We start from the raw sequence: 25,603 nt of genomic DNA on the forward strand, positions 1-25,603 counted from the left end.
TTGCCCAGAAGGCATACGTTCATAAGTAATATTGCTTGATTTACAAAATTCTTTCCAAAGGAAAAATTCAAAAGATGGTTATGTGGATATTCAAACAATACTAAGAACAATATCTGACATCTTTCTCTCATCATTTCTGTAATTAATGAGTCTGCCCAAATGTTAAATTATGAAACCACGCTATGCAAAATGCACCCATTACATTTAAAAAGAAGTTAAACCCATATTTATTTACTAGCACTGTTAAACATTACACAAAACACATTCAAGTGGCAAGTAATTATAATGCAAGCCCTTGCATGGCAATCCAAATTTATTGAACTACTGATGCTAAGTTATACAAAATTGCACCACTTTAATTAAGGCTTTTAGTTTACATTTGGCCACCTCAAAAGTAGTTGTAACATTAGGTTGGTCAATTTAAATACTGTGGCTCCCTGTTGGATAGACACACAATCTTTACACCCAAACGTTAATGCATACAAAGCAACAAGGCATTGTTAAATAAAACAGCAATAGTTACTGCAACTTAGGCCTTGTGACCAATTACACATGATTAAAATTACTTCCCACATTCACATCCACAGTACTCGTCCACCATTTAACATCTCAACCAAAACGTTACACATGTGAAACAATCACTAACAGGCAAAAATACTAAACCTGTATATTTGGTATTGCAAATACACTTATGCATGAGCAAGCAGGGGATTCACAGTGAGAATCTACAGCTGCAGAAGCCTGAAAATGATTTACAAAAATTGTTAAATCATTAAAAAATTGTTTGAAAATATACACTTCTTGTTGTAGACCCCCACTGTACACACAACTATAAACATTGTTCCCTATGTAAACAAAAAAGGAAACATATAATAAAAGATTTGAAAAGTCTGGACATTTCCTTCCCAACAGATATTAAAGGCAACGTCTTTAATCTAAGACATTATACTGAAAGGACTATCATATTTTAAAGACAAGATCACTGTCTCCACAGGTTTTTAAAAATTAAAAAAACTATATAGCTGTGTTAATCAAAGCGCTTATTTGTACAATACAATGATAATGACCTTGAATTTCTTAAAAAAAATTACAATAAGCTACAAGTATCAAAGAAGCGAAGTTATCTGGAGTAGTCTATATAGGAGCTCTTTGGACTTTCTTTTATTATGCTAAAATAGTGGTGCTTTTAGGATTTACATTATTGTACTCTCCAATACAAAGTATGGGGCGTGTTAAAGTATACAGTACACCATTTTCATACATGTACAACATTGGTGGATGAAAAATGTCTCTTAGCAGTAATACTGGATTGTAGCCTCTGGTTTTACCAGCTGCATACTCTAGGACTATTATATAAGTAAAAATCTCTCTTGTGATACTGGAAAATGATTAGAATGTGCAAACTGATGTAGTAGCTTTCATCCGCCTCTTAAAGGGTACCACCACAGAAAGTCCATTTAAGATGTTGGTAGGTTTAACAAAGTTGGAATGCTGGCACTGTTGAATTGGGCAACAGTTCTTCAGACCTGTCAAAATGAGAAAATTAAATTAATTGAAAACATGGGGTGTAAACAGCACAGTAAAGATCCAAAGGACATTTAAGACAACAGTGCTAAAATGTCAGAAATAAATATAATATAGGTTCTTATCCTCGTCATTACATTATGACCATGTACCACGATTCATAGCAAAGCATGGGTAGACATTTTCATCTTTTTTTGGAATGACTTCATCTATTCTGCTGCCTTCTTCAAAGTCAGTCAAATGTAAGTTGAATGTACCTTAATGCAAATTTCTCTGTATTACCTTCCAAAGATTAAAAGCAAGGGAAAAACAAAAACAAAAACACCACATTAAAATTTTACATTAGGTCACCTTTACTAGAATTAGGATTATAAAACAGACAGCAATATTAACAAAATGGCTGATGTGTGTTTACAACCCTAGAATTACATGACGAATACAGAATGCACATCTAACCAGGCTTTCTATTTTAGAAAATCAAGACTTTTCTTCCCTACTCTTCCCATAAGAGTGGCTAAAAAGCTGGTGCAGAGAAGTGAACAAAATAGAATTTATTTCACGAAAGCTCTCTGCAGTTGACAGCTATATACTTTTTAATTCTACATAAACAGATTCTACCAACGCCTAAGACAGATATCAGAAAAGGCTGTTATTACACTAAAATCATACCTAATTAAACTTAAAAAAATTTGAGTGATGTAAAGAAGGTAAAATCAGAATTCACGGGTCTGTCATTTATTTATTTAACTTTGCATGATTTTCTGCACACATGCCTGAGCTAAAAAAATGTTTCCTTTTTTTTTTTTTTTTAACTGGTTTTCTGGGAATCAGATTTGTTGCAAGCTCCAGAAAGGTTGTTAATATAGATGTAGCTGATGAAATAATTTCCACAAATGCTTTGAACTTTAAGCCCTCGTTTGGAGTCTGAATGAGTTTTCTAAGTTTTCTAAATCTTAGCAGGTTGAATGTAGCAAATTGGAAAGGACAGTTGGGAGTGTGTGAGCTCAGGCACATGTGTGCTGCTAAGAATGGGCACGTGGTTGGAAATGAAAGGATATAAAAAATGAGAGGTTGTATCTCTAAACAGAAAGCCTTAAATGGAGAGTAGGGACAAAAACTCTACAGAGATACAGAATCAGAGTTCTATGGTAGTATAGGGCCATTTAACACAGGAAGAAGCAGAGCTACAAACATTCAAAGTTCCCAAGGATAAGAGTACAGTAAGATATGGTTTAACAACACCTGGCAAACAGCAGCTAATAGGTAAGGGTTTACCATGTGCCAGGCACTGAACTAACTGCTTTACAAGTATTAACTCATTCAATATGACTGTTTTCAAAAACTATGTTACAGTGTTGTATGCTCAGTTTTCCTTTGCTGTCTCATCTGAGGGTTGTATTTGTGGTTCTCTCTTCCTGGGAACTCTTCATGCCCTACACAATTTCTACTTATCCATCAGATTTCGACTTAGATGTATCTCATTCTGACAGACTTTCCCTGAAGCCACAGTTCACATCTGACTGGTCTGGTGCCCCAGTTAAATGCTCCAATAGCACCCATAATACTGACCAATTATGGACTTGGGAGCCAGACCAGAGTTCAAATTCTGAGCAATGTCCTCAGATCACTAGATTCAATTCTGACTCTGCTATTCACTAACTGCAGGGCTTGAACAAGTAACAATCTTTCTGTGCCTCAGTTCACTCATCTGTAATATGGGAATTATAATAATTCTGCCTCACAGGATTGTTGTGAGAGTGCAATTAACATATATAGACAGTACTTAAGAGTGCCTGGCACATAATATATCAGGGTTTTTTTATTATCAGTACCATGCTGGACTTATTCTGCAATAGCATTTATCATATTTTGCAATTGTTTGTCTAATTCTCCAACTAGACCTTAGTTAGCTTAAGGCAACAAAGAAGCAAGCAGAGAAGACTGGTTTTCATCACCACTGTATTGTCAACACAAACCACTGACCCACTGAGGCATGAGTATATACTAGATAAACTCATCTAGAATTATCACTTATGTGGAATACCTTACTTCTGATGATGATATATAAATGAAATAATTATTTTAATTACTAGGATATCATATTAACTCATATCTTAAAAAGGAAGTAACCATTTCTTTTTTAGAAAAGAAAATTCTGTATTTGCTTTCTTAACCCTTAATAAAGTTGAGGTTAAAAATTAGAGGAAACAAACAAACAAAGAAAACAGAGGAAAAGATAAATTAACATACCTGGCTCAGAGCTACAATGCATTTAGTATATTAAAGCAGCTGACATGACGACTTTTTGCGGGCCTTCCCAGGCACTGGAGTTTTTCTGTTAATTTGCCGCACTAGGTCATAAAAGATCTGCAAACATATTAAATTTTTAAAAAAATTTACAGGGAAAAAAAGCTCCCAAAAAACTAAAAGTGGAAGAGTAAAATGAAAAAATTGAACTTTCCATGAACTTTTCCCCAGAAAGCAAATATTCTGTTCAGTTAAGGAATGAGAGTAAAGCCAGGTATTCTTATAATCGCCAAGTTCTTTTCTGTTTATTTTTTGGGAGGGCTAAAAATCATTCTCCTTAAAATAAATACTGAGTTGAAGGAGCTGCAGGGATCTTAGTTCAGACAGAACATTCACCACCATCCAAAGAGAACAATTCTGTAGTCTTCTTCAACTCTATGTATCCTTACTCTACAACATTATTTTAAGTCCCTTCAAGGCAACAACCGTTCATGCCTTTTTGAATTTGTCTTTGCCTTTTACATAACATCCTTCATATACCTGAAGACTTAATCTGTCTTCCCCACCTCTATCATTTTCTGTCCAGTCTTCCTGCATTTTATGGTAAATTCCACTGTACCAGTATTTAATAAAGAGGCTCAAAGAGCATTATTGCTTACTAACATGCATGTACTTAACACAAGACTTTTGCCTATATGATCAACAAAGCACCCTGAGTACAAATTAACCTGGGGTTGTGTTAATACAGACTCATTATTTTCCATTAATTTTGAATGCTAAATTCCAAATCAAGAGTTCTATTTCACCATACCTCATTAACATTTATTTTTGATTTTGCAGAGGATTCTAAGAATGCACAGTTGTTCCATTGTCTTGCTAAATTTTGACCTTGTTCCTTTCCTACAACTCTTTCATCTTCCAAGTCACACTTATTACCAACCAGAATCATTGGAACCTAAAAAGGGTAAAAACAAATAAGTAAACAAATACGCAATATAAATTCAAATCAAAATTCAAATTAAAATGTTTCTCCTAAGGATTACTTTTTATATTATGCCACAGAAAAATGCTAAGTTAATAATGTGTAATAAAATTTACAGTTAAATATGAAAGTCTTGACAATGTTAATTTAAGAACTTTTCACATGAAATTTTTTTAGAAAACAAGCTGTTTCTATTTCTGTTTTTATAAAAGAGGGTGAAAACCCCTTAAAACTATAACACAATGGACTTTTATTTTATTTCGGCCACATTGCATGGCATGCAGGATCTTAGTTCCCCAACCAGGGATTGAACCCGGGCCCCCTGCAGTGGAAGCTCAGAGTCTTAACCGATGGACCTCCAGGGAAGTCCCTCACAGTGGACTTTTAACTAATTATAGTAAGCAAAACACAAAACCTTTTTAAAAGGAAGTGCAAAAGGGTATACCAAGAAAAGCCAATATATTCCACAATTTTAAAATGTTTCTCCAAGGGACATAAATCAACTTAAAATTTTCTGGTTTCCTAACATGTATTTATCAAATACTCATTCCCAATTTCATAACACAAAAAGGAGAAATCTGGAAAGCCCTCAAAGCAGAATTTTTAGCTTCTCATACAGTCTATATTAAAAAGCCAAAAAGTATAATCATCTTAATTTACTAAAAATCTAGACCATATTTATCACGTGTTTGGATACATGTGATGTTTGTAATTTGAGAAGGACACTACAGGGAAAAATAATACTTATGCTGCAAAACTTCTATTAATCATTTAGAGATTGTCTTTCTAAAGAAGTTTTGGAAAAAATCCAAACTAGAAAATCAAGAATTTTGGCTTTTTAAGGAACAGATATATAGTATTGTATTTATTAATATACAATAATGCAACTGATAGAAAACCATAGTAGTTACCAGAGACACTGGTAAACAGCTTTACCGAGGTTGCTGTAAGTATGTCAGGGTCCCCCAAAGTTCTCCTGCTTTAAAAGTCCAGGAAATGGCAGCATTTCCCATAGGTGCCCTCAAGCTCTCGAAATATTTGCTATAATTAAACTATACATAGTACGGTGGTTCTTAAAAGTGAAGTGCCCAGACCAGCAGCATCAACACCATTTGGAAATCTGTTAGAAATGCAAATTCTCAAGCCCTATCCCAGACCTACTGGATCAGAAACTCTGAGAGTGGGGCCTGGCAATCTGTTTTAACCAGCTTTACAGGTGATTCTGATGCAAGATCAATTCGATGCAAGATGAATTTATATATAGTGTGAGGAGGAATTAAAATAATCCATTTGAAGTTTCCTAAAGGGATTACACTCCATTATGGTGTACTCTGAAGGGGCATGTAAATTTACATTAGAATCGAATACATTTGTTGGCTTTCTTTAAAAATTATTATTATCATTATGCTCCTTCTGTCATAGTTGCTTGAGATCTGTTCATATGTTGTTTTGATTCTTGTTAAAAAGGCTCTTAAATCTGCCAGAAATGTGGCCAGAACATCATATGCTCTATTAGTAATATTTGCCACCAACCCTCTCCTTCTTCTCCACGAAATGCATGATTTAAAAACAGGAAGGGTATAAAATTTATTTTACACAGGGGAGAAGAGGGTATTTCTCACTTTTTACGTTACATATAGTGTTAAAGATATGTTTTTCCCCTTCAAGGAAAAAGCTTTTGAAAAACAAACAAAGCCCCCAAAATACATTAACTTTAAACTGGATTTAAATTCAAACTTTTAAGCTGGATATCACTGTAATAAGGGTTTGAAACAAAATATATTTATTTATTACGAAGCCAGCTTACATCATCAGTGTCTTTAACTCGAAGAATCTGTTCTCTCAGATCTTGTAAATCATTAAATGTGGACTGTGCTGTGATGGAATAAACTAAGGCAAAGCCTTGTCCGTTTTTCATGTACAAATCCCTCATTGCTGTAAATTGTTCCTACAGTAGAAAGAAAGAATCATTAAAGAACAATAATGTTAAAAAAAAATGTTTTGACAGATAACTTGACAATTTTCAAAGTCTATAATTAGAGCTCAAAGAAGAATGTAGTAGTGTTATGTAACATCTCTTAAAATTACAGTCTGTGGCTATTTGAAAAAATCAGTATTTCAAGAAATAAGTGTTTTACTTAAAAATAATACACCAGAGCAGATTTATGTGCAGTAAATATACTCAAGTGGAACAGAAATGTCCTGTCTCCAAATGCTACTTAAAGGCAGCTTTTTAATATATCATAATATGTAAGGCACCCAAATCAAATCACCAAGTTACCCACAGCTAGCTCACAATGCTCTAGTTCTATGGAGTCCACCAGCACGTTACCTGTATCTTGCCATTTTCCCACACTTTTCCTCCTTCACTAGACTGTGAGCCTTTGAGTGTAAGAATACATTCCATGGCACATATCAGGTACTCAAACATTAGTTGAATGAATACCACATATCCAGAATAAATTTTCCCTTCACCTTCAGATACCAACAAATCTAGTTGGTCTGTAAATATACTGAAGGAGGAAAGATAACATACAAGATACTTCACACAGCCACCGAGGAATAAATGTATACTCTAATATTATTTTCCACATTATTTAATAAATGGTAATATAGTTTAACTTGTTTTAAAAGTACTAGTGGGACTATGAAAACTTTCATACAGAGTTTCTACTTATTTCTTCAGTAAATGACCCACTGCAATGGCAAAGCACACACACAAGAAAAGGAGAATTCAAGAGGATAAGGAAAACAGCTTTAAGATTTAACGTAAGCAGTACTTTTAAATAAGCTTAACTAATGTTTGTCTACAGAATACTACCATCTAAAGGTCAATACTGCACAAGCTGTGCATATACTTTGGTACTCTGTTTTACATACCGTTCCTGCAGTATCCAAGATTTCAAGCATACACTGTTGTGCATCTACTTCAACTTGCTTGGGGAAAAATTAAAATAGATATTCATTTTTTTAAATGTATACAAGACTACTTTAATATACCCAACAGCTAATATGATATTTAAAACAGAGACACAGATTATAGCAACTTTACAACTAATTTCAAGCAATACTTACTTTAACAAAACAGGAGAAAAAAATAGCTAGAAAATAGTTCTACTGACCCCCAAACTGCATTAGGTGCAAAAACCATGTGTTCTCAATTTAACACAAGGGTATCTATTGATACAAGATACACAAGATCCAACCTCAGTAGGAATCACTCAGCACTTAAATCTGGAGAGGAAATGATTTCAAAATAGCTCAAAAAAAATTTTTTTTAAACCAGTAATAGTTCCAATAATATCAGAAGTAACTGTCTATCTCAATTCTTCCATACTTTAGATATACCTTCATTTCTCTAGATAACCACATCCCCTTCACCATATTGGAACAACAAAATTTCTGGGAGCAAGGAAGCAGAGGAGAGCTATCAAATAAATTATATATCCCTGCTACCCTTTTTACCTAACATTTCCTAGGGAACAAAGTTATATACGTGGAAAGAAGAGTAATATTGCCTCACTGCTGGGGTGCAGAAAGGGGTTTCCAGTTTGCTTTGGTAGACTGTGGACACAGAGGGAGGAACGGAAACACAATGTCTGCACAGCAGCAGGGGCCAGGCTGGCCGCTATGTCAAGGTGGGGGATAACTCTCTCCCTGCTAAATAAAAAATCTCTGCACATTTAGTTTTATTGTCACATGCTGTGTAAGTGAACATATTGACAGAAATAAACCTTTCTACTATTATGAGCAGTGGAACTTTCTCAAGGAGTTGTAAGTAGGAAGGTTAGGGAGACTTTTGTACTTACATCTTTAAAGAAGGGAGCCTGAGAGTATTCAGTCTTTGGGGGGCAGGAAGGGGAGAGAAACATGGAGCTACCATTTGAAATGCATGGCCCAGCTCTAAAGTTAGTGTGTCAAATTACAATTTTGGGGTCAGTATAAACTTAAAATTCTTTGAGAGAGAGAGATAAGACAGAGAACGAGAGTGACTGTTTAAGATTCTCATAAGCTGGTAAACACACAATGCCAGGAAATAATCAGGTGTGATCTTTCCCCACTAATTTTTAAAATTTATTTTTATTTATTTATTTTTGGCTGCATTGGGTCTTCGTTGCTGTGTGCGGGCTTTCTCTATTTGTGGCGAGCAGGGGTTGCTCAGCAGTTATGGCACAGGGGCTTAGCTGCTCCGCAGCATGTGGGATCTTCCCGGGCCAGGGCTCGAACCCGTGTCCCCCACATTGGCAGGCAGATTCTTAACCACTGCGCCACCAGGGAAGTCCCCCACTAATTTTATAAATTAACTCTGCTTCTTCACCCTACTCTGTAAACAACATTTAATAATTATTAAGCTAAAAACAAGAATTTATATTTATAGTAAAGTCAAAAGCAAAAGGCCTTCTAAAGTAACATACCTTTCTATAAGAATCTTCTATCGTAGGATCATATTTTTCAACAAAAATTCCTTGAACAAATTGTACAGTCTGAAAAAAATTAACATACCATTATACTCCCCCCAAAAAGAACACATTCAAATCTGCACATTTTAAAGTATTGATTTCATATAGGTAGTTATACCATTGATTAAAAAAACATAACCACAACTACATTTGAACATATGCATTTGGTGGGAAAATTACCTTAGAAAGCTTTTTTTTAAAAAAATTAATAATCACCAAGCTCCTTATTGGGTAAGTCTAAATTTAGAGATCATATATTGAAAAATTGTTAAATGGCTCCTGTTTCAGTCCTAAGGGCTTATATTTGACTTTTAGTTAGAAAGTGGCTAATTATCTTGTGTACACACCTATGTGCACACTCACAACACCTCCCCATCACTTTGGATATATCTACAAATGAAAAAGCAGTTCATGCCCCATTGTACACACTTCTCAGTTTGATCCAAGCATGTCAAATTCTGTGCTAGGTGTTTATTTTAAGTGGCGAAGTAATGGTCAATCTATCTTACTGTGGGGCTTTGCTAAACTCTGAACTGTTCACCAAGTTATTTCCCCTAAGTCTCTCCCCTTCCCCACCCACCACTGTCAAGTTGTGTCTTCTTTCTTGCTTTACTATTTCTTGATACAGAAAACATGATGGGACAGTCAAAGGTAATCTTTGAAAAAGTTTTTAAAATAAGGTGTATTTAATTTTTGTAACATAAAATTTGTATTGTAAGCCAACTCACAATGAGATGGACCAAAATTTATTCCTGTCTGGCTCTGAAATGCAGACACCCATTTATATGCGCTGAAAGTCAGTCAGTTAAGAATGGACTCACTTTGGCATAATATTTCTTTGTGCTAAATCTCTTTATATGTTCTTTCCCTTCTGTGCTTAGTCCAAACTGTATTCTGGTCTGGGACCCATGTTCCAGAGAGAATATGATCTACCCAGATACAACTAAAAGCTGACTAAATTACAAGAAAAATATTATATTACTTCTAAAATCATTATGAGATTTCACCTTAACAAATAAATAAAGACAAATAAGCAAAACCTAAAACTCAACAGAAAAAGAACATGTCTTGGAGTAAATAGCTTGGGTACAGTGAGAATGTCTTACCAGAGCAGATTTTCCAACTCCTCCGGAGCCAAGAACAACTAGCTTATACTCACGCATGGTGCAAACTTGTAAAATCTAGTACCTTATAAAAGAAAAAAAAAAAAAGAATTCTTAAGTACTATCTTTGTATTCATTTCCTTCTTATATAAACAAGACATTCAAGCATGTACTTAAAATGACTACTATACCATATTAATATGGAGCAATTTCATAAACAGACTTACTAAAGGATGCTACTGGTAGTGCCCTTTATAAAACATCAGAGGAAGAAAGATACTGCAGAATTATAGATGTGACTTTTAGCCCTATCCTAAATTCAATTACAATAAAATATTTACTCCATCAAGAAAAAAATGGAGGAAGGCTGAAAAACAGCATTAAGGGGCATTCTGTTAGCTATAAGATGGCAGTGATAGACATGCTATCCCCCTTTTCTGAACCATCTGCAACCCTGAGTCACAAGTAGTTAAGTGCCTACTAAGTACAAGGATATACCCAATGAACAACAAAAAAATTCCTGCCCTCAACTGAGCTAACATTCTGGTAAAGATGAACATGATAGGGGAGGGGTCTGCAAACAAATCCAACTCACTACCTGTTTTTGTACATAAAGTTTTATTGAAATACAGCCACACCCATTCATTTGTGTATTGTCCATGGCTGCTATCTTGTAATGGCAGAGCTAAGTCATTACAACAGAGGCCATCTGGTTCACAAAGCCTAAAATATTTACTATGTGGCATTTATAGAAAAAACTAGCTGGCCTCTGAGATACATAAATGGTAAGTGAGTTAGCAGAGAAAGCAGACCAAATATCTATTCCTGAAGTGTGTGTGGGGTGTGGGGTTGGGGGATGGATGGGGTGGTACAAAGAAACTGAAATGGTCAGGAATCAGAAGCAGATCTCAAGAACATGAAAGCCCAGACTGAAAAAGTCTACTGAGTGTTCAGTATGCTGAAATGGTGGAAATCAAAACAAAACCAAAAAGAAACAATCCATACCAAGGCTCATCATTAGAAAATTTCAGTACACTAAGGAGAAAGAAAGAAGATCCCGAAAGTTTCAGGGCGGGGAATAACATGAGAATACAAAGCTCCCACATTCTTAGAGAAAAATAATTGGCCAGTGGCCATGGTGCAAAAGTAGCCACCAGAACAGGTTTTAAACCTTCTTAATCAAGAAATGACAGTTCTTTAGTCATAGTAACACAATACCAGGACTGGTTTAAACACAGTTAACCAACCAATAACCATTTGCTTCAGTGAATATGCTTCTGCAAACCAGCCTATTATTGATAGCCCCTTATTTCTGAAAGTCAGTCAGTTAAGAATGGACTCACTTTGGCGTAATATTTCTTTGTGTTAAATCTCTTTATATGTTCTTTCCTTCCAGTCCATACTCTTAGAAGACAGCATTTGTTTTACCTATCTCTATATGCCATCTCTTTATTTCTCCTCAGGACGCCATGTCTAATACCAAGGACTTCTTTTCAAAAATTTCTCCTTCACTTCCACCTTTAAATACATGGATTATTTCCTGTGCTTTCTTCATTCCTTAATGGGCGGGGGGTGAGGGGGGGCAGGGAACCAAATATAAAAACCACCAAAGAAGTCGGCTGCTGACATTCCCACTTACTAGTCCCTACATTTTATTTTGAAACTTACTGAACCCATTATTTCCATAGACTTTTCTCCAGTTCCGGAACACTGTCTCCATAACTTTTGTGAACTGCATGGTTCTTACCAGGTATGATTTTAGGAAAAAGGATATGAAATAAAAGTTGAATCAACTTCCAGCTTTAAGAATATTCCACATGGTAGTGTGCATTTAATTTGGGACAAATAAATCTTCCTTTGTAAACATGTAACTCAAGTCAGGTTTATTTCTTTTAATGTAAAAAATCCTTTAAAAATAGGATTACTTAGGTGATAATTCTATTCAGTTCCATGCACACATTAGCCAACCACATGGACCTACACTAATATTTGAGAAAAATTTAAAAATAAACTTAGGATTCTCATGAAAGACGCCTTCAAATAAATTTCTGTTTCTGAACCCATCTAGAGGGAATATGGTAACTTTGGGGACAAGAATTTCCTAAACATCCCAAAGAGCAAACCAACTAACTTTAACACAAATAAAATTAGACTCATCTCCCTGCATCTTTTATCCTTTAGGTAGCTGGGCTGTGTCACTTTTTGATGCCTTCTTTGTCACTGTTTATCATTAACTTAAAAAAAAAAAAAGAGAAAAAGACTCACTTCAGTGAACACGCAGCAAAATGCCAACCAATCAGCAAATGCCTCACTTGAGTGACACTGCTCTTACTGTTGACATTAACTCACTCCTGCCTTTGAAAGTCTGTGAATCTTTGGACTCTGAAGTTCCCTAAAAACCCTGTAAGACTAGCGGCCTGCTCTGCTCAGGGGAGGCAGTATCAGACCAGGATAGCTTTTCCTTAAGTATTCAATGATTTCAGCTTTGTGTTTTTGTTTAGATATTGAATGGTGTCTCTCATTCTTTGACAGTCAACCTAAGACCCTCATCTGGCATCATTCCAAATGACGCTCTTAGACAAACAAGTGTACTGACTGGGCTGCCTGTGTCCAACTTGTTTGTTCTTTGATTTTCCTATCCGATGAGTCAGTCTCAACAGTGACGGGTGCTCCAATCAGTGTCTTGAGCTCACACTGCTAACTCTGTTACCCTGGGATTTGTACCAAGTAGGTTTTTGTATAAGGCAATTAGGCCTTTTGGCTTTGGCTTGGAGTGTATTATTTGATAAATATTTTTGCCATTAGTTTACAATTCTTCAGCTACTTGCTTTGCTTTTGTTCATCTACTTGCTCAAAATTTTGTCTCACATGTTTTGTTTTGTCCTGTACTGTCTTGTTTCCATTCACTGAATAAGGGAGTGCTCCGTGTGGAATGGATGGACGCATAAGCCTGATAGCCTCCAATGCAATTCAAACTGGCCCCAAGCACTAAAGGTTAAAGATGAGTAAAAACAGTGACCAATTCAGGCAAAGTTGAGTGATGGGCCAAACTTCACCTCGGGTCACTTAAACTTTCATGACAGCATTACAAGGTCAATAACCAAGGGGTTTATTATGTGGCACCTTCCTAACTTCTGCCTAATCAGGGAACCTGAGAATCTGTTTGTAAGGACACATTTGTTAAAAAAAATTTTAAACTTTCTGCCATCTTTCTGTGCTGATATAATGGTGCACATGAAAGTCCTAGCTGATGCTCTCAAGAGCATCAAGAATGCTGAAAGGAGAGGCAAGTGCCAGGTTCTTATTAGGCTGTGCTCCCAAGTCATCATCCAGTTTCTGTGATAATGAAGCATGGTTACATTAGCGAATTTGAAATCAATGATCACAGGGCTGGGAAAACTACCGTGAACCTCACAGGCAGGTCAAACAAGTGTGAAGTGATCAGTCCCTAGATTTGATGTGCAACTCAAAGACCTAGAAAAATGGCAGAAAACCCTGCTCCTGTCCTATCAGTTTGGTTTCACTGAGCTGACAACTTCAGATGGCATCACGGACCATGAAGAAGCAAGATAAAACACAGGAGAGAAAATCCTGGGATTCTTTTTCTAGGGCTGTAATACAAACATGCAAATAAAATGCCTCAATGGGGACTTCCCTGGTGGTCCAGTGGTTAAGAATCCGCCTTCCAATGCAGGGGATGCAGATTCGATCCCTGGTTGGGGTACTAAGATCCCACATGCCCCAGTGCAACTAAGCCCGCATCCTCTGGAGCCCACCCTCTGGAGCCCATGCGCCACAACTAGAGAGAAGCCTGCGCACGGCAACGAAGATCCCACGTGCCTCAACTAAGACCTGACACAGCCGGAAAAAAAAAAAAAAAAAGCCCCAATGGAAAAAAAAATTTAAAGCACTCTTAAGTCATTTTTATTTAGGAATAATTTACATCCAGTAAAAGAAGCAGATCTTAAGCATACAGTTAAATGAGTTTTGGCATATGCCAATACCCTCACAACCACAAACACAGCCCTCATTCAGATTTAAAACACTTCCAGGGACTTCCCTGGTGGTCCACCGGTTAAGAATCTGCCTTCCAATGCAGGGGATGCAGGTTCCATCCCTGGTCGGGGAACTAAGATCCCACATGCCATGGGGCAACTGAGCCTGTGCGCCGCAACTACTGAGACCGCGCGCCACAACTAGAGAGAAGCCTGCACGCTGTAACGAAGGATCCCGTGTGCCGCAACTAAGACCCGACACAGCAAAATAAATAAATAAATAAATAAATAAATAAATAAATAAATAAATAAATATTTGAAAATTTATATTAGAAAAAGATTTAAAACACTTCCATTACCCAGTTTCCCAATGTGCCTCTTCCCACTTAATTACCCCAACACCGTTTTCTTCACTCTAGTGATCTCTTACTTGCCAAGGCCATACCTTTTCTAGGGAAAACTTCTGTGTCTTTTATAAACTTCCAATATAATCTTGACTCTTGCACTTACATTGGTAAATTACAAAAACGGTGACTTTGACAACTGCAACATAACAACAGGACTTACGGCCAACTTTTACAATGTCAAAATTAATACTTTAAGAGGAATTATAAATATAGAAAAATTATGAGACAAAAATAACATTCAATAATCAACTTCTCTAATTGGTATTCTGAAGCCTCAAAATAAAATGACTAAGATTGTCTCTCTTTACTCCCCTGCTCAAACCTTTGGAAACCTACCCTCCCCGAGTCATTGTCTCTTTATACTATGCACAATACCCTTCTATTCCATCTGCTCCTTACCCATACCTCTGAAATGAACTACCTTTCTTGGGGGTTTCTCAGCAAAGGAAAAATTATACTATACAACAGCCTCTCTAAATTGCTGGAGTAGAAGTCAGAGCTATAGAAACTGAATTTAAAGACTGGTCTAGAATTTAGTTGGGAGTTATGTTTAAAGATTTTTCTAAATCTCAGGTAGACTGACAGAAATTTGTTGCAGAATCCCAACTTACTTAGTAATTTACTTAATTTCATCATAGAGGAAAAAGGTTAAAAGCAGCAGGACAGTAAAGACCAGATTCAAACAGCCCAGCCTGTTAAAAAAAAATTGGCCTTGAGAGAACAAGAACCTATTTAGGAAATAACACTATTTCAGGGGTAGATTGGTCAAGATTTAATATTGTAAACAAAATGAACACTACTTGATAGGAAACAAAATAAAAATTGACTTCAGGAAATTTTAAAGGGAGACATGTCCCTTCTTTCTGTAAATGGGCTCAGACCTGAACAGGAAACTGAAAATGGAAAATTAGAAAATCTGCAATAGTTGAGCATTTTCAGAGATCCTCACAAAGTAAACAAGCTAGAAAGAAAAATTAAACCAAAAGGTCTTTGTTTTCTAAGAAATGGGGGCCTATGGGTGAGGAAACTTGTGCATACTGACTATAAAAAGTAAACATTTATGGGAACTGCATTTCTTTTCTTTTTTTTTAAAAACATCTTTATTGAAGTATAATTGCCTTACAATGGTGTGTTAGCTTCTGCTTTATAACAATGTTAATCAGTTATACATATACAATATGTTCCCATATCTCTTCCCTCTTGCATCTCCCTCCCTCCCACCCTCCCCATCCCACCCCTCTAGGTGGTCACAAAGCACTGAGCTGATCTCCCTGTGCTATGCGGCTGCTTCCCACTAGCTATCTATTTTACATTTGGTAGTGTATATATGTCCATGACACTCTCTCACCCTGTCACATCTCACCCCACCCCCTCCCCATATCCTCAAGTCCATTCTCTAGTAGGTCTGTGTCTTTATTCCCGTCTTGCCACTAGGTTCTTCATGGCCTTTTTTTTTTTTTTTCCTTAGATTCCGTATATATGTGTTAGCATACTGTATTTGTTTTTCTCTTTCTGACTTACTTCACTCTGTATGACACACTCTAACTCCATCCACCTCATTACAAATACCTCCATTTCATTTCTTTTTATGGCTGAGTAATATTCCATTGTATATATGTGCCACATCTTCTTTATCCATTCATCTGTCGATGGACATTTAGGTTGCTTCCATGTCCTGGCTATTGTAAATAGAGCTGCAATGAACATTTTGGTACATGACTCTTTTTGAACTATGGTTTTCTCAGGGTATATGCCCAGTAGTGGGATTGCTGGGTCGTATGGTAGTTCTATTTGTAGTTTTTTAAGGAACCTCCATACTGTTCTCCATAGTGGCTGTATCAATTTACATTCCCACCAACAGTGCAAGAGTGTCCCCTTTCCTCCACACCCTCTCCAGCATTTATTGTTTCTAGATTTTTTGATGATGGCCATTCTGACCGGTGTGAGATGATATCTCATTGTAGTTTTGATTTGCATTTCTCTAATGATTAATGATGTTGAGTATTCTTTCATGTGTCTGTTGGCAATCTGTATATCTTCTTTGGAGAAATGTCTATTTAGGTCTTCTGCCCATTTTTGGATTGGTTGTTCGTCTTTTTGTTATTGAGCTGCATGAGCTGCTTGTAAATCTTGGAGATTAATCCTTTGTCAGTTGCTTCATTTGCAAATATTTTCTCCCATTTTGATGGTTGTCTTTTGGTCTTGTTTATGGTTTCCTTTGCTGTGCAAAAGCTTTTAAGTTTCATTAGGTCCCATTTGTTTATTTGTGTTCTTATTTCCATTTCTCTGGGAGCTGGGTCAAAAAGAATCTTGCTGTGATGTATGTCATAGAGTGTTCTGCCTATGAGGAACTCCATTTCTTAATGCAATGCCTGGGGTCCTACTTCCCAGTTGCTTCATTTATCCATAAATGAGTATTACTTGTTGCTAGAATGAGTCAGGTTCATCCATATTATTGCTTCTATCAGTAATTTGTTCCTTCTATCTCTTATTATTGATAAAAAGCAGATCCACTGTATGGATATAGATAACATTTTCTTTATCCATTCACCCGCTCATGGACATCTGGTTTGTTTCCAGCTTGTGGATATTATAAATAACGCTTATCAATTTGTTTTAATTTTAGTAACTCAACCAAGAATTTTTACTGCAGATCTCTAAGATCACAGGAAATTGAAAACATTTCAAATTTTGAAGTAGGAAATACGAAAGTCATCAATAGACTTTCAAATTTAAAAACATAGTGACAAAACACATCTAACTTACCAATAAGCAGCTTTCTAACAAGGAACACTGATAAGTAAGAACCACAAATGAACAGTCATTCTCTTTCATTAATTTTTTGGCCAATATTTCCTTATATGGACAAACAACCAAAATATTTTTATTTAAATCCTAATAAATACCAATACTACGGATATTATTTTCCTTAAAAAAAAAAAAAAAAGTCTAGCAGTATGAAAGCCAAGATTTGAACTAATACCTGTTTTTCAAATCTGTGCCTTCTACTACACCAGCTTTGAAAAACTGTTTACATATTCTAAGCCTGGGATAGAAAGTGGATTTCATTATGAATGCCAACTCTGATTGGCTGGCAATGACCATTACTTCTGTTTTTAAAATTTCATGCACAATTTTAAGATGGGTAGAGTTATATCAGAATTTCAAAGGGATTTGTGATAACTGCTGTTTGAGACATTGAGAACAATTGTTCTCTTTCACTGAACTCCAAAAGAGGGACAATTCTGACAGCATAGCATAGTGGTTCACAGCACCTAAGTTTTAAATCCTCGTTCTGTATAACCTTGGGCAAGTCATGAAACCTTTCAGAGCTTCACTTTCCTTACAGGGAAAATGGAGACAGTAATGCCTACATGGTAAAGTTGTGAGATGGATACACAAGAGCATACACTCCACAAAAACAACAATTTTTGTCTGTTTTATAATATCCCCGAACCTCAAACAGTAACTGACATATAGTATTTGCTCAACTAATTCGAGAATGAAATATAGTGATTTCTCTCAAGACCACGTACACATAGTAATAATCAATAAAAGATAGCTTTTAAAATAATTATAACAGCAATGGTCTGGGCTACTGCTCAGTACAGTGTAGAACTGATGTTCCCTCAGTTGAGAATCACTGCTCTCCCCTTTTACCTACTAGCTTAATAACATTAAGAATGCAGGAGGAGGGCTGCTATCCAGCTTTTGTCTAATTTAGAAAGTTTCCTCTAGTTAGGCAAAGAGATACAACGCATAGCCTAAAACTATTTTCCAATCATATGTGGGTTTCTATCCTTAATTTAGTCCTCCTGTCACTACAACCAGTTTGGAACATGTTAAAATCAACTGAACTATATTATAATTCTTTAGCTATACTTACTATTTAAGTATCATCTAAGAGGCACTTTTAGAATACATTTTAACATCTATGAAACTTGAATGTACCTTATAGCAAACTCCCGTGTCAATACAAAAAGCTAATTATATATCAGTATTTTGAATCATTTTAAAATGTAGTTTAGGGAGAAAGACTGGGAAATTACTCTCCTGTAAGTCTTTAAAAAACATTACTATGCAAAAATCCTTTACTATTGGTGTTTTCCCTGACCCTTAATATTAATTACATGAGTCAATATACTTTATTGTACTTCAAGTTATGCAGACTGTAATTCTGACGACCTGGGAAGAATTTCAGTATTACTACTTCAGGAGTAGTGAGAAAATCTTGAGCTTGTAATGTAAAATGAATTTTAATTCTCTTGAACTTTATTTATGTAAATATATGGTGGTGGATTGTCTTTCTTCTTTTGCTTATGTTTTTTCTGACAGTTTTATTACCAATAAACAGTAAAATTTTAAAATACACAAATGAAAATTAAAACTGAAAGGTGAAAGAGGAATTGTGGAGTTGTCTTGTAATTACTCCATTTTAATTGTAACTTAAAAATATTGGTAACTATTGGTATTTAAAAAAAGGGGGGGATTGGATGAAGGCAGTCAAAAGGTATAAACTTCCAGTTATAAGTGCATACTAGGGATGTAATGTACATGATAAATAGAACACTGCTTATGTTATACAAAAGTTGCTAATAGAGTAATAAATCTTAGGAGTTCTCATTACAAGGAAAATATTATTTTCTATTTCTTTAATTTTGTATCTATATGAGATGATAGATGTTCACTAACTTATTGTGGTATCATTTCATGATGTAACTAAGTCAATTCATTATGCTGTACACGTTAAGCTTATACAGCGCTTGTACGTCAATTTTATCTCAATAAAACCACGAAAACAAAGTGGCCATTAGAAAATCAAAAGTGCCAAGTTTAGCCTGTCAATCAACTCACAATGAATTATAATTATAAAATACTCACGTTGGCAAAAAAAGTATTTTTCAGATAAATAACATGCTGATTGTGACGTATGTTTAAAGAAAACAGACAAGCTTAAAAGAAGAACCAATTAAAATTCTTTCAATTCTATTTTTAAACCTTAATAACTAGTATGCCTCTTCTCAAAAAGGGCTAAGAGTTGACTATTAAACATTACAAAATTAAACTTATTATTTTAAGTGCTTTATAGAAAAAGAAATACTCTATACAACGTAAATATTGACATTTTAAACATTTTCCTCTCTTATGTCGAAGCAGTTATTTGTCTTTTTTATTAATTATCATGCTAAAAAATCTAGAAAGAAAAGATAAATAGGGTAGCAAAGGATTTAAGTTCTAAGTACTTGGATTGTATTCTGAGAAGCCTGCTGATCTGTTGTGTCTTCTTGTACATAAGTAGGAAATAAGGATTAAGACACACAAAAAGATACAAAGTATCTTAGAAATTATTAGAAGTATATTAGAAATTACTGACAGATGGTAACCAGACATCATGGTGATCATCTCCTAACTTTCATAATGTATATAAACGTTGAATCACTTGAAACTAATATAACATGGTGAGTTACACTTCAGTAAAAAAAATTAACAGAGTTTTGACTATTATGTATTATTGCAGTGGACTGCCATTTAAAGAGATGGGAAGAACAATTAAAACTATTTTATAATCAACAGAAAAACTGACACTGAAAGAGACTTTAACAACCTTCAAGTTAAGGGCAACACCATCAAAAAGTGTTAGATGAAGATGTCAGCAATGGCGGATATCTCGGCTAAACATTTTGCCAAGAATTATGGTGCTATTGGTCAACTGTAAAACATTCTAGTTTCATTTCCATTGTAGGCGATGGGATTTGATTTTGTTGGTTTATATATGCTCCCTTTTATGGCATTTCTTGTACGTAATGGCATTTATCCAAAAAATCTGAATGCAGTTTGGAAGTTATCTGTAATGAATTATAAATTAACAATAACCTGTTTATATGTTAATCTGAAATTCCAGAATTATCTGAATCAAGCTTTAATCTATGAACTCACCAATTATATTAACTCATTAGTTAATGAGGGAATCTCAAATCCCCATTTTTTTGGGGGTGGCTAAACAGGCAAGAACATAGAATACGTGCAAAATGAATTTATCAATAGTGCCATTTCTCATTTATACTTCTTCATCAGCGAGAAAGTGCATATATACAAGTAGACATTTATCCAGTTATAAATATGAAGCATGATTCACACAGCTTCTCCAACCATCTAACATTCCAGATGAAGAAAATCAATTAAATTTGTAAAGAACTATCAAAACACGGAAAATTCCACTATGGTTACAACTGGAAGCATTTTCTACACTAATTTTTCAAATGTGTGAATATTTCTGCTACTTATCTTTGAATAAAAAAATTTGGGGGGTAATTTTTGGTATTATATGTCATTTGCATTTAAAGATTCCTTATTTTAGTTACTTATATAGATCCCCTAAAATCTGTATGACTACAACCAACTCCTGGATGAATCGAAGTAAGTGATACATTAGAGACTTATCTTTGCTTTCATTGGTTCTTTTTATCAGTTTAAGCAAGTGTTTAATTCTAGTCTCAGAGAAAATCATAGCAAAGACATGTAATGACAAGAAAATAAAACCCCTAGGGTTCCTTCTCAAGTCAAGTTTCAGTGGCTGCTTTGTAATTGCTTGAAATGAAAGTTGAGAAAAGACGACACAATCATATTCTACATAAAGTTCAGTAAGTTTATCTAAGATAATATTTCATCAATCAGAAATGACTGGCATTTTTACAAAAATACAAAACAATAATGGACGCTATAAAGATTCTGAGCAGAAAATTCTGAAGACATTTATGAGTCAAAGAAAATAAAAATTCAGTGAAGTTTTAGTCTAAATGTATTCACTATATAAAAGTACATATCAAAAAGCAAACAACTGATTCAATTATCTACCATTCTATATTGCATATTTTTCATTAACAAGACCTAGGGCACACCCAAGTTCAGATATTACTGTCCCCAATTAAAAACTATAAGAGTAAATCTAAATATCATCGGGGGAATTTTAAAAAGCATTACAAAATGATAAACAGATGTACTAAAAAAACCTCTTGGCTATTTACTTCATGTTGACATTTACTGAAGACCTACTCTGAACCCAGAATTGTGCTAGAACCTGAGGATTAAAAAAGAAAATCTAAGACATGACACCTTCTAATCAAGATTACTGTATTATACCATTCAATATTCAACATTCATATGTGAGTGCCTTCTGTATGTTAGGCTCTGTTCCAGGCAAAGGGAATAAAGCAGTGAATAAAAGACACTGCCCCAATAATTTACTGCCCCGGGGGGGGGAAACAAATAAAATCAATATAAAATATGTTAATTTGACAAGCACTATGGAGAAAAACGTATAAAACAAGTTAAGGGAGATAGTGTGGGAATGGAGAGATTATATAGCTCAGTACCCAGTCATTTCAACAAATTGATATTAAATCCTATTTTTAACAAAACACTCTACCATTATGCTTTGTTCTGTTCAGTATTTTTAAATCAATATTTTTGGTGGGGTAATGTTCCAACTAATTTGTGGCTGAAGTTAAATTCGGATTTGGGAGAGTCACAGAGATTTGTCTAGGATCCACGAGAGAGCTCATGGCTTCAATGCCCCTTCTTCTTTTGCTAATAGGGGTATAAATGGGATTTCTGGAGGAATCTAAACATTAGCTGGTCTCATGAGGTACCATTATTCAACATGTACACAATGCCCCTCGGTGATTTCCTTTGCCAGCTCTGGACAGGAGGATATTCATGATTCCCCCCATTGTGTAGAAAGAATAACACATAGATCAGGATAGAATAGAATGCTCCTGACTCACAAATACTCAGGATGCAGTCCTTAGGAGGGTAGTGTCAAGGAAACATCTTTGAAGTATTCCTCGCACTATCTCAGCCCACAGTGATCATTCCTCTTTCTGACAGGCTGCACCAAATACTTTAGGACTTAATTATACACTATCTTGTCTTCTAAGAAGAGAAAAAAAGCTGTAGAAAACAACATTATCTTGCTATTTAAGAGGCTTGGCTCTATTTTAGAAGTTAAATAATTTGAGATAAATAACTTTATTCTCAATTTCCAGGTTCCTTTGTCTGTAAAATGAGAAAATAAGGGAAAGTGAAGTATTGAGCAGAGGTGCCTTACTCAGCCCGGTAGGCATGTAAATGCCTCAAGCAGCAAGGTGTTAATATTAGGGAATGGTGTGGATTGCAGCCAAATAGAGTGAATGCTTATACAGCTAAAGTCTTTCAAATTCTAAAAACTGTGAATATTGTGAAAACCAACAAATCTATTTGAGTTATGGAGATTTGGACACCAGTTTTTTACTTCTGGACTGGATGAACTCTAAGGTCCCTTTCAATTCCAAAATGTATTGTTACATCAAGTTTTGAAGAATTACACACAGATATAATTTTTGAAGTATCCTAATGTTATATTCCCTCTTCTTAATATAAAAAACGATACACAGTTGACCCTCGAACAACACGGGTTTGAACCATGTGGGATCCACTTATACATGAATTTTTAAAAATAAATACGTACTACACAATTGGAGGTTGGTTGACTCCTTGGATGCTCAGGGCTGACTGTAAGGTTATACTTGAATTTTCGACTGCATGTGGATCGGTCCACCTAACCCTCGTGTTGTTCAAGGGTCAATTGTAAAATTCTATGTTTGTAATAAAATTTAATGATAATGTAACTATTCTTTTCCTAACTTCATAATGCAGGTTTAATATTATATAGACATTTTAGAATTATCATCTTTCAAATATAATACAGATAAAACTAAATAAAAAGACTGGAAACAATAAGGACAATCTCCCTACTCATAGGCTGTCCTATGGGAAAATCCGTCAACAACTACTGGGCATTCAACCAAGGCAAGATGCAAACGCCTTCTACATTTTCTTCTTCCTTCTGGCATGCTAGTCCAAGATGCTTTGTGCAGTTAAGCTTTCTTTCAAAGTAATTTAAGATTAGGGCATGGGCATGAGATTCTCCCTCAGGAAATATACTTCTCTTCAACTATCACCCCAAATGAAGAGATTGGTTGTATAGGGGATTATACATATTGATTATGGGGATTAAGACTGGGAAGTAAAATATAAAAAGTAAAAAGTGGTTGTAAAGGAAAAGTCTATATACAAAATATGCAAAAAATGTGGAGTGGGGACCAAATGTCACAAGGCTGACCCATAAAACACTGAATAATAGATTCTAATTAAAGACTGCTTTAATTCTATCCAGGACAAAATATAATACACCATCAAACCAAAGGAATTAAGGAAACTTTGGTTATATTAATCCAGTAACAAAATTTGTATCCACAAGGTTACCTTGAAAATGCTTGAAATCAAGATTATCTTGAAAAGCAAATACAATGATTCTTTTTTTTTTAAATGATGGACGTATGTTTCAACAACACAAAGCAATCCTATATTTTAAGCAAAACAAATAATCAACTGATATTTTTAGAGACGTTCCTTAACCAAGTGTGGCTAATTCATTATCAATAAATAAAGAAGCCATTTGGCTAAGTTTGAGGACCAAACTTAGTTTTTCCTTATACCATAAAAGTAAAAATTATACTACCTTCGTAGTCCAGGGTGGTAAAACATGGATTCTAGAAATAAGAAGACCTAGAACTGGCCACCTATGCAATTTACAAGTGACCTGTCACTTATTTCTAGGCTTGTGTTTTTATGTGTAAAATATGGACAATGATAATACCAATTTCACAGAGTTGATGGGCAGATTAAATAAGAACATATATTATCTATAAAAGCCTTAAGTGTTAGTCATTACCATCATCAACTAGATGTAGAGTGGCCATTATTTATTTATTTTGGTGTTCCCTATTTGGTCTAGAAATGTTTGTTGAATAAAAGAATGACTATCTAAAGACTAATAATTCATTTCCAGCAAAGGAAAGAACTACTTAGATTTTTAAAAGACCGTTAACAAGTTACTTTTTTAGGTAAATTGCCATTTAAGTTCATCAGTTATTGACAGATGTCATGAATTCCAATGGAATTCTTGACATTAAAAAAAAATGAGGGGGGCTTCCCTGGTGGCGCAGTGGTTGAGAATCTGCCTGCTAATGCAGGGGACACGGGTTCGAGCCCTGGTCTGGGAAGATCCCACATGCCGCGGAGCAACTGGGCCCGTGAGCCACAATTACTGAGCCTGCGCGTCTGGAGCCCGTGCTCCGCAACAAGAGAGGCCACGATAGTGAGAGGCCCGCGCATTGCGATGAAGAGTGGCCCCCGCTTGCCGCAACTAGAGAAAGCTCTTGCACAGAAACGAAGACCCAACGCAGCCAAAAATAAATAAATAAATAAAATTTAAAAAATTAAAAAAAAAAAACTGAGGGGGACTTCACTCGTGGCACAGTGGTTAAGAATCCGCCTGCTAATGCAGGGGACACGAGTTTGAGCCCTGGTCCAGGAAGATCCCACATGCCGCAGAGCAACTAAGCCCATGCGCCACCACTGCTGAGCCTGCGCTCCAGAGCCCGCGAGCCACAACTACTGAGCCCGCGAGCCACCACTACCAAAGCCCACGCGCCTAGAGCCCGTGCTCCGCAACAAGAGAAGCCACCACAATGAGAAGCCCGCGCTCTGCAACAAAGAGTAGCCCCCGTTAGCCACAACTAGAGAAAGCCTGAGTGTAGCAACGAAGACCCGATGCAGCCACAAATAATAAAATAAATAAATAAATAATAATAAAAAAGAGAAGACTTAAAAAAAAAAAAAAAATGAGGGGACTTTCCTGGAGTTCCAGTGGTTAAGACTCCACACTTCCACTGCAGGGGGCATGGGTTTGATCCCTGGTTGGGGAACGAAGATCCCGCATGTAGTGCAACTTGGCCAAAAAAATAAATAAAGAAAAAAAGAAAAGGAAAAGAGAGGAGGGGAG

The 25,603-nt window shown here is 35.6% G+C and overlaps 1 protein-coding gene and 1 pseudogene across 4 annotated transcripts in view; one reads left to right on the plus strand and one right to left on the minus strand.

Annotated features, from left to right (window-relative positions):
- Positions 1-203: 203 nt before the first annotated feature.
- RAP1B (RAP1B, member of RAS oncogene family) overlaps positions 204-25,603 on the minus strand; it is a 47,524-nt gene continuing 22,124 nt past the window's right edge. For 2 of the 3 annotated variants that reach the window (XM_082422920.1, XM_082422919.1), the window contains exons 2-8: positions 10,320-10,401; positions 9,169-9,237; positions 7,634-7,690; positions 6,561-6,701; positions 4,583-4,726; positions 3,775-3,891; positions 204-1,526 (exon numbers count right to left, since the gene is read on the minus strand). In XM_082422920.1, the coding sequence (XP_082279046.1) occupies positions 3,805-3,891; positions 4,583-4,726; positions 6,561-6,701; positions 7,634-7,690; positions 9,169-9,237; positions 10,320-10,376 (555 nt within the window). In that variant the 5' untranslated portion in view covers positions 10,377-10,401 and the 3' untranslated portion in view covers positions 204-1,526; positions 3,775-3,804. Of the gene's footprint in view, positions 1,527-1,661; positions 1,807-3,774; positions 3,892-4,582; positions 4,727-6,560; positions 6,702-7,633; positions 7,691-9,168; positions 9,238-10,319; positions 10,402-25,603 lie in introns of all 3 variants that reach the window. The other variant, XR_014252883.1, reaches the window with a different exon arrangement.
- LOC309642009 (small ribosomal subunit protein uS8 pseudogene) lies at positions 10,418-21,976 on the plus strand (annotated as a pseudogene). Its single transcript has one exon. The product of its transcript is annotated as a small ribosomal subunit protein uS8 pseudogene (transcript).

The sequence above is a fragment of the Balaenoptera physalus genome, assembly GCF_965194825.1.
Source record: "Balaenoptera physalus genome assembly, chromosome: 13".
Lineage (NCBI taxonomy): Eukaryota > Metazoa > Chordata > Mammalia > Artiodactyla > Balaenopteridae > Balaenoptera > Balaenoptera physalus.